The sequence below is a fragment of the Panthera uncia genome, chromosome A2, assembly GCF_023721935.1.
Source record: "Panthera uncia isolate 11264 chromosome A2, Puncia_PCG_1.0, whole genome shotgun sequence".
NCBI classification, from domain to species: Eukaryota; Metazoa; Chordata; class Mammalia; order Carnivora; family Felidae; genus Panthera; species Panthera uncia.
The window spans coordinates 62,143,301-62,152,302 of record NC_064816.1 but is presented as its reverse complement, the minus strand read 5'-3'; the positions used below and the strand labels follow the sequence as shown (position 1 = coordinate 62,152,302).

At 47.2% G+C, this 9,002-nt stretch overlaps 1 protein-coding gene across 1 annotated transcript; it reads left to right on the top strand.

Moving 5' to 3' along the window:
• Nucleotides 1-1,444: 1,444 nt before the first annotated feature.
• Nucleotides 1,445-4,419, top strand: FIGNL1 (fidgetin like 1). Its single transcript, XM_049641231.1, has one exon. The coding sequence runs from the start codon at nt 1,588-1,590 to the stop codon at nt 3,616-3,618; it is 2,031 nt and encodes a 676-aa protein (XP_049497188.1). The 5' UTR covers nt 1,445-1,587; the 3' UTR covers nt 3,619-4,419.
• The last annotated feature ends 4,583 nt before the right edge of the window (nt 4,420-9,002 follow it).

The window sequence follows — 9,002 nt, the reverse complement described above, 5'->3', positions numbered from 1 at the left end:
ATTATTATTAAGCTATATTTATGGCAGTTTGGGAGGTAGATTTTTTTTTAATGTTTATTCTTGAGCAAGAGACAGAGTGTGAGCAGGGGAGGGGCAGAGAGAGAGAGAGAGAGAGAAAGGGAGACACAGAATCTGAAGCAGTCTCTAGGCTCTGAGCTGTCAGCACAGGGCCTGATGCAGGGCTCAAACCCACGAACCATGAGATCGTGACCTGAGTCGAAGTCAGACACTCAACCAACAGAGCCACCCAGGCGCCCTGGGAGGTAGACTTTAAAATACAGGAGTTCTTAGTTTTTACAACACTCCTTTATTGCAGTATTCCTCGGAAACTCAGGAGTTTTCTTACAAGATCGAGAGGTAAATTCTACACATCTAGCAAAACATGATTACAATCATCTGTAATTCTGGTAAAATAATTTTGACTTAATGTAAGGAGGCTTATAAAAATAACTTGAGAGAAGAAACCTAAAATAAAAGCACTTTACTGGCAGACTGTTTAGACATAGAGTGTTTGTATGTTAGCAGACTTGTTCTCATAATGACAGTTCCACTTTTTAAAAATTTGTCTTAATGTTTTTATTTATTTTCAGACAGAGAGAGAGTGAGCGAGCAGGGAAGGGGCACAGGGAGAGGGAGAGAGAGAATCCCGAGAAGGGTCTGTGAGTTAGCACAGAGCCTGACATGGGGCTCAAACTTACAAACGGCGAGATCATGACCTGAGCTGAAACCGAGAGTCGGATGCTTAACGGACTAAGCCATCCAAGCACCCAGACAGTTTCACTTTTAGCACTTGATGTGAACTTGGAAAATTGTGAGAGACAATCGGGCATCCTGTTTTCCGTGCTCATGCTTGAGTAAGTCCCTAAGGACAGTTAGTGTAGGATGGCTGCTGCTGATTATGATCCGTGCTGCTGTGACCTTTGGGGGCAGCAGCTGGCGGGGCCTGTGCGTGGCGCCCACTCCCTGCGTGAGCATGCCCGAGGGTGAATTCCGGCCTGTTGCAGGCTCGCTCTGTGATCTCCAGTGAGGTCTCGACCTTAGCCTCAGCTTCTATATTTGTGTCATAGGCATGAGAATGGTAGTTTTCACCATATTTTCATCTTCATTATTTGACTTGATTCTTATGATTTCTCTCACGAAGCCGAGGGCTCAGTGATAGAGGCTTGGCTCAGATCATCTGATTTTTCCTAAGGACGGAACTGAAAACCTCTGCCTGGTTTGTCCTGATTTGTTCGTCTGTGGTTCCATGGCTCTAACGTGTTGCCTTTCCTCTACTGATTAATTTTAAACCGTTTTCCATCAAAACGTCATGAATGTTTTCCCTGTGTGCAGGGAAAATTATATGACTAAAACCATCTCACCCATAACAAAGCATTATTGAGTCAGCTCTTAATCTTGAATGCTTGACATCTCTGATTCACTAGCTATTTCTCTTACAAGTGGCCTGTCCTCATAAACGAGAAGTCCAGTATACTTTTCGAGATGAGCAGAGATTTAAAAAGTATGCCTACAGTATTGATTGCGTCCTTGCTTCCTTCTTGGTACTGATTCTGTTTCATTTTTGTCGGTTGTTACAGAACCTCCAGCATGCAGGCCCCCAGCTCTAGGTCTGTGCACTTGAGTGAATGGCAGAAGAATTACTTTGCCATTACATCCGGCATATGTACATCAGGACAGAAGGCGGACGCATACCGGGCACAGATACTACGCATTCAGTACGCGTGGGCAAATGCAGAGATCTCCCAGCTCGGTGCCGCTGTGCTGTTCAAAAAATATGCAGAGAAATACTCTGCAGTTATTGATTCTGACAACGTCGAGACCGGCTTGAATAACTACGCGGAAAGCATTTTAACGTTAGCAAGATCTCAGCAAACTGACAGTGACAGGTGGCAGTCTGGATTGTCAATAAATAATGTTTTCAAAATGAGTAACGTACAGGAGATGATGCAAGCCGGCCAGAAAGCCAGAGAGTCTCTGTTGGCACCTGACGACGCGTCGGTATTAATCCATAAAGAGGCCGCTGTCCTCGATCCTCCTAAGTTTAGTGTTTGTGGTGGCTCTGGGGACAGGGGCCCGTTAACGGACTCGGCTCATAATACGAACGGGACCCAAGACATCCCAGAGGGCACTCCTTCGCCATGCCCTCTGAATGCCCGGCCACCTGCGCTGACTAACACCAGTAAGACGTGTCCTACGTCCTTAACACCTTCCGGTGAACTTGCTACCGCAAAATTCCATGCCACACCGCTGTTCGGAAGTGTCAAAAAGGAAAATAACAGCTCTCCCACAGCCAACATAGGACTGAACAAGTCCTCACCTAATCAGTCTTGTTTGCCCTCTGGCTGTGAAAATCCATGGGCGCAGAAAGCTTTTTATGGTTCTGGCATCATCGATGCACTTTCCACCCCAATAGTGAATAAGGCTTTTAGTAAAACAGAAGATAACGGCCAGAGAGAAGAGAGTAGCCTGCCTACTTTTAAAACTGCAAAAGAACAATTATGGATAGATCAGCAGAAAAAGAATCCCCAGCCCCAGCGTGTATCAGGGTCATCGTATGGCGGTGTAAAGAAGTCTCTGGGAGCCAGTAGGTCCCGAGGCATATTTGGGAAGTTCGTTCCTCCTGTACCTAAGCAGGACGGGGGAGAGCAGCATGGGGGAATACAGTGTAAGCCTTCGGGCACAGGCCCTGCAGAACCAGCACACATAGCTGACGAGCGTCTGAAGAACCTGGAGCCAAAGATGATCGAACTTATTATGAACGAGATAATGGATCACGGGCCGCCGGTAAATTGGGACGATATCGCAGGAATAGAATTTGCCAAAGCCACAATAAAGGAGATAGTTGTGTGGCCCATGATGAGACCGGACATCTTTACTGGTTTACGAGGACCCCCTAAAGGAATTCTGCTCTTCGGGCCTCCGGGGACTGGCAAAACTCTGATCGGCAAGTGCATTGCTAGCCAGTCTGGGGCAACGTTCTTTAGTATCTCTGCTTCCTCCTTGACTTCTAAATGGGTGGGAGAGGGGGAGAAAATGGTCCGGGCGTTGTTTGCTGTCGCAAGGTGCCAGCAGCCGGCTGTGATATTTATTGATGAAATCGATTCCCTGTTGTCTCAGCGAGCAGATGGTGAACACGAGTCTTCTAGACGGATAAAAACTGAGTTTCTGGTTCAGCTAGATGGAGCAGCCACCTGTTCTGAAGACCGTATTCTGGTGGTGGGGGCGACCAACCGGCCCCAAGAAATTGACGAGGCTGCCCGGAGAAGGTTGGTGAAAAGGCTTTATATCCCTCTGCCAGAAGCTTCAGCTAGGAGACAGATGGTGACGAAGCTCATGTCCAGGGAGCGGTGTTGCCTGAGCGAGGAGGAGGTCACCCTGGTGGTCCGGCAGTCTGATGGCTTCTCGGGGGCTGACATGACACAGCTGTGCAGGGAAGCGTCGCTTGGGCCCATCCGCAGTTTACAAGCTGCTGACATCGCCACCGTGACACCAGATCAAGTCCGACCAATAGCTTATATCGATTTTGAAAATGCTTTCAGAACCGTGCGACCCAGCGTGTCTCCTAAAGATTTAGAGCTTTACGAAAACTGGAACAGAACCTTTGGTTGTGGGCGGTAGACGGGACACTTGAAGTTTGAAGAAGGCACCTGGGTAACACGGCCTTTCCCACTTTGTAGCTTGGGAAACTGGGGGGTTATTCATCGTACTCTCAGTGTGTATTTTGAATTCTACACCTCAGAAAAAATAGAGTAGTAATAGTTGCAATTTTACAATTGATTGGCTTAGCCCCTGTTAATAGAAGCTTGGGTTTCCCTCCAGTTACTGTCTGATATGCGAGCCTATTTGTACAAAATATGAACGAACGTGTTTCTTTTGTTCAAAGCGGGTCTTTGTTTTCAAGATGGACAGTATGATGACTAGTGAGCTCACACCGAAACTGGGTTCTCATTTGTATGTGAGGAGGCATCTGATGGGTGCGCGTCTCCCGCTGAAGAAGGTTCCTTCTGCCGACCACGTGACTTGCGCGTTGGCCGGGGTGGTGGTTTACATTTGAAGCCGCTTCGCTTGGTGTGCAGGGGATTTAAGGTCTCCCCAAACAGCCGAACGAGAGTGCCAGTTTTTTGTTCTTCTTCGTCACTGCGTAACAGTTGCCTCCTGTTACCAGGGCTGCCTGCGGGAGACGCATTCAGTGGTAGCCAGGTGTAATCTAGTATCAGAGACGTGTCCGCAGACTTGAAGGATGAAGAAGGTGCATTTTCCCAGGGGGGTAGAATGTGTTTAAGATTAATATTTTATTTGGTAGTACTTCACCGCCTGTAGCATCGGTCTCTCAAAAGTGAACGTCTGCAGGTTTCTACGTGGGACCCTTTTGTAAGCAGTAGACATTCATCGTCGAAATACCAGGGCAGAGAGCTGAACAAGACGAAGAGGAGGAAGATCGCGGTCATCCCAGCCAGCACTTTGGGGAGCACGCTGTCCGTTCTTGCAGACATCTCCTGCCGGGTGGGGCTGTACGGTCGCCTCCGTAGCCTGCCTCTCTGTCACCGTCGCTTCCCGTGTGAACGTGCTCTGTTTACAACATCCTCCCTCAGGATCCCACGCTGGATGGACTGTAATTTATCCAGTCCTCTGCTCGGGGACGCTCAGGGCAGGACACGAGCCGGTTTCCCCTTTGTTCATTGTACACCAAAACACGTTGAATGCCTTAGGGATCTTTTTTAAAAACAAATATGCCTCTCCTGGGTAAATTCTTTCATTAAATTCTTGCACGTTTTTAAGGCTGTTGGCACGTGTCCTGAATTGTCCCCTAGAAAAGTCATGCATATGTGGGATTCCTCTCCGCAGGAAACCACCATGCCTCCTTACCTGTCCCGTGTGGACATTGGGTCCCCGCAGTTTTTGTTAGTGTTCTGCTCACATCCGTCTGTTCTAATGGTGCTGGATGCCAGCCGGTGTTCCAGGCACTGAGAGCAGAGCGGTGAACAGTAGGCAAAGAACCTTGGTCTTATGTAGGTGACATTCAAGTTGTAATGTTTTCTCTTGACAGTGCAGGTGAAGACGGAATTTGACAGGTGACTTTAGGCCGTTGTTTTCATTTTTGTTCTTGGCTCGCCTTCTATTTTTGTACTCCCTTGAAAGCTTTGTTTTTCCAACTGTGAGTTTTTCCCTTTGAAACATGCCATTGCCTTCTGTTAGAATTTGGATGTTAAACTGCTCGTCTCTGGTTTTAGGTAAATATTTTAAAGTGTAAAGCATGTCGCACATTATTAAAATGTAAAGCATGTCTCTGTCCTGTTTCATTTCTGCGTAAACAGCACTACAAGTAACCTGGGATTCCTAGGTGTTGATGTCCAGGAATTTCTGTGGGTTCTTCCCTGAATCCTCTCCCAGATCACCCCTCCCCTTTGGGTTTTACTCTTGCCACAGCTCACTAGGTCATCCGCAGTCGCCCAGGAGTTGTTTGTGTCTTACTGAGCTCTATAGCTTGGCCGTAATGTTGACAGTCGGTTTTTTCTTAACAGCCACTCCTGCCAGCCCCCACCTTCGGCAGCCTTGGTCACCAGCCACGGGCCCCTTCTCTTTGTGGAACTGAGCTGGGATTATGTCCAAGACAAAAATCTCTGGGTGGCTCAGCTCGTCTCGACTCAGGCGGAGCCCACGTCTCTCTCTCCAGAGTTAAGCTCTGCTCTGTTCAAGTGAGAATCTAATCCTGATGGGAAGGAGGCAGGAGGTTCTGAAGCTGGAGAGAAAGTTTGAGCTGGGGAATCCCTGCGTGGTCGTTTCAGGCTTCTGCCTCATGGAAGTGTTCTTCCTCTCCCGCCTTCTGGGATTCGGAGTATGCCTTCGGGTAGGAAATTTCCAGAAACTTAGAGATGTCTTTGTATCTCCACGTTATGATTAGATATGAAAATCTTCGGCTGAATTCTTCCCTCCTGAGGGTTTTGTTTCTGCTGCAGTGTCTTTAGCCATATTGTTTCATTAGAGAAGTGGACACTCACCCGGGTTTTCACGTCTTTGGAAGATACGTTTCCTTCATGGAAATACACGCACGGTTTTACCAGTGCGTGTAACTCGTTTGTGCATTCGTGCCTAAACGAGTTGGTAGGAATACAGTAATGGGAATTTTTAAATATCAGTCCTTTTAACATGTTGGGGTTGCACATACAATTTCTTTTGTTGTGTGTTCTTCAGGAAATTATCTGTTCCAATCTGTGGTCTTTTCTCATTTTGAAATTCGAATTCATTTTCTCAATTCTAGACTTTTGTCCAGTTGGCCTCCACCCTGGCCCCTGATGAGGTTGGAGTCCGGGGAAAGGGCCTGGGCTTTGGAGCCGCGTGGGCCTGCTGCTGGAGTCTGACTCTGGGCCACCTAATTGTTCAGGCTCCCTTCTAACGTGAGGGTGTCTATGCCTACCCTGTTGGAGAGTGAGGGTCAAATAGTCCAATACAGGTGGGAAAGGCCTGGATCGTGGTTGCTCAACAACGTGGATGTGGTGCGTCCTTCTGTCTGCCCTGACTGCCCATGTTGACCTGCAGGGGGCATTTTCTTCTCAGCTGTTTTGCGTGCCTGTCTATTCTAGCACGTTCTGCTTCGTGTTTGTGATACTTGTGTTTCATCGTACATACTGTGTCGTCTAAACTTACAGAGTAAATCTAATTAAATAAGTGTCTTTTAGTTTTGTTACTCTTTTGAGACTTCAGAACTTTTACGTAGATCCCAGATTATGATTTTCCACTTACTCATCTTTAAGTCCTATGTCTTGGCCTCCAGAATTACTCCCCAGTGTTTTTAATTAAAATCCACCTCCAGAGAGCTGATTGGAAGATAGGATTCTGTCCAGGTCCATGGCAAGAGGGCAGGTCAGATAAGGATACTTTTTTTTTCTTTTTTGAGGCTTTGGTTTAAATTTTAAAATTTCGGTTAGTTAAAATGTAGTATAATATTAGTTTCAGATGTACAGTACAGTGATTCAACTCTTACGTACATCACCCGGTGCTCGTCACAGCAAGTGCATTATTTTTTTTTTCAGAGATGCTTATTTTTTTGTTAATGCTTATTTTATTTTTGAGAGAGAAACAGAGCATGAACAGGGGAGGGGCAAGAGAGGGAGACACAGAACCCGAAGCAGGCTCCAGGCTTCGAGCTGTCAGCACAGAGCCCGGCGCGGGGCTCGAACTCTCGAACCACAAGTTCATGACCTGAGCCGAAGTCTGATGCTCAACTGGCTGAGCCCCTCCAGGTGCCCCAGCAAGTGCTGTCCTTAATCTCCATCACCTATCCCTCCCCCCCCCACGACTTCCTGTCTAGTAACCATCAGTGTGCTTTCTAGAGTTTAAGCGTTTGTTTCTTGGTTTGCCTATCTTAATGACACATTTTTTAACTTTTTTCATGGATTCCTGGCTTTTGACCTCAAATCTGGAGTTGGTGGTGAGCAAGCCAGTGGAATAGTTGTTTAAAGTCTACCCAGCTGCCTGTCCTTAAATAAAACTTTTATTTTCCAACATGCAGTTTATAATGGAGAGAGTTTTGGGGCACCTGGGTGGCTCAGGCAGTTAAGTGACTTCCACTCAGGTCATGATCTTGGCGGTTTGTGGGTATGAGCCCCAGCATCGGGCTCTGTGCTGACAGCTCGGAGCCTAGAGCCTGCTCCAGATTCTGTATCTCCCTCTCTCTCTACTCCTCCCCCCCCCTCAAAAATAAACATTAACAAAATTTGTATAATGGAGAGAACTTTGCAATGGGCTTTAGAAAAAGACAAGTGACTGATCTTGAATGGTTTGTAATACATTCTCAGGCAATTGCTTTCTTAGTCATAAAAGTAAGGATGTCCTATTAGATAATCCCAAAGACACACCCAGATCTGCTCTTCTGTTATCAGTTACCAAATATTTATCAATTAGACAAGTGCTTACAGAGTACTAGGTGTTGGGTACTATGGGAAGTATTGAAAAAAAATGTAGTTCTGCAAACTATTACCTGTTTACTGTCACTAATTTGGCTTATGATAGAAACTGGGGGTGGGGGTGGGGCATCTGGCTTGCTCAGCTGGTTGAGCATCCGACTCTTGGTTTCGGCTGAGTTCATGATCCCAGGGTCATGAGATTGAGCCCTGAATCCAGCTCTGCGCTGACGGTGTGAAGTCAGCTTGGGATTCTCCCTCTCCCTCTTCCTCTCTTTCTCGCTCTCTCTCTCTGCCCCACCCCCACTCTCTCTCTCTCAAATAAATAAACTTTAAAAAAAAAACTTAGAAACTGGGAAGACATGAAGGGAGAGCTTTGGTGACGAGTCAAGTCAGCAAAATGTACTAGTGAATATATGAATCATTTAAGAGAAGGGGAAATATTTTTCAAATTAGGAATTCGGTGGCATCGAAGTCAGGTACGCTGTGGCTAACGAGGCACCAGACCCCGGGTGTTTTGTCCCGGCCTGCTCAGGCATCTCAGCAACCCGCAAGGTACCTGTGACCACTGGGGCCAGGCCCGAGGAGCCCTTCGAGCTGTCCTGATCTGTTCGGCTCTGAAAGATTGACCTGGGCTAAAATTAGTCTCTGCTTCCTTAGATTTGGCCAGAGCAAGCATCCTGCAGAGCAGAACCCGTGGGCTCTGCTCTCCCCTCCACCCACGGCCTGGACCTCCTCCGAGCGACCCCAGAGCAGGCCTTGCTATCTTGCTGGTCCCATCCTCCCAGGTCAGAGGGTTGCTCCCTATGTCTGTATCTAACATCTGCTGCCCAGTCGCCCTTAAAACGCATGTAGAAAAAAAAACAAAAAACTACACCAGCTTTTTTTTTTTCCTCCCAGAACAAAATAATAGCTTCGTAAGAAAAGGCACAATAGGAAGCTTTGCATTTAAAATAGCGGACTAGGCCACACATTCATCTTTTCCGCCTACTTGTGCAAAAGTCTGCACTGAAACGCCAAAGGCAGAAGTGAGCCTGACTCCGGTACGGTGTTGGAGGAGAGGGAGAACGCCCCCACAGAAGCAGACGGCCCGGTCTTGTG

What these genes read in the sequence shown, in the direction of transcription:
- FIGNL1 (XM_049641231.1), top strand. Translation starts at nt 1,588, where the DNA reads ATGCAGGCCCCCAGCTCTAGGTCTGTGCACTTGAGTGAATGGCAGAAG.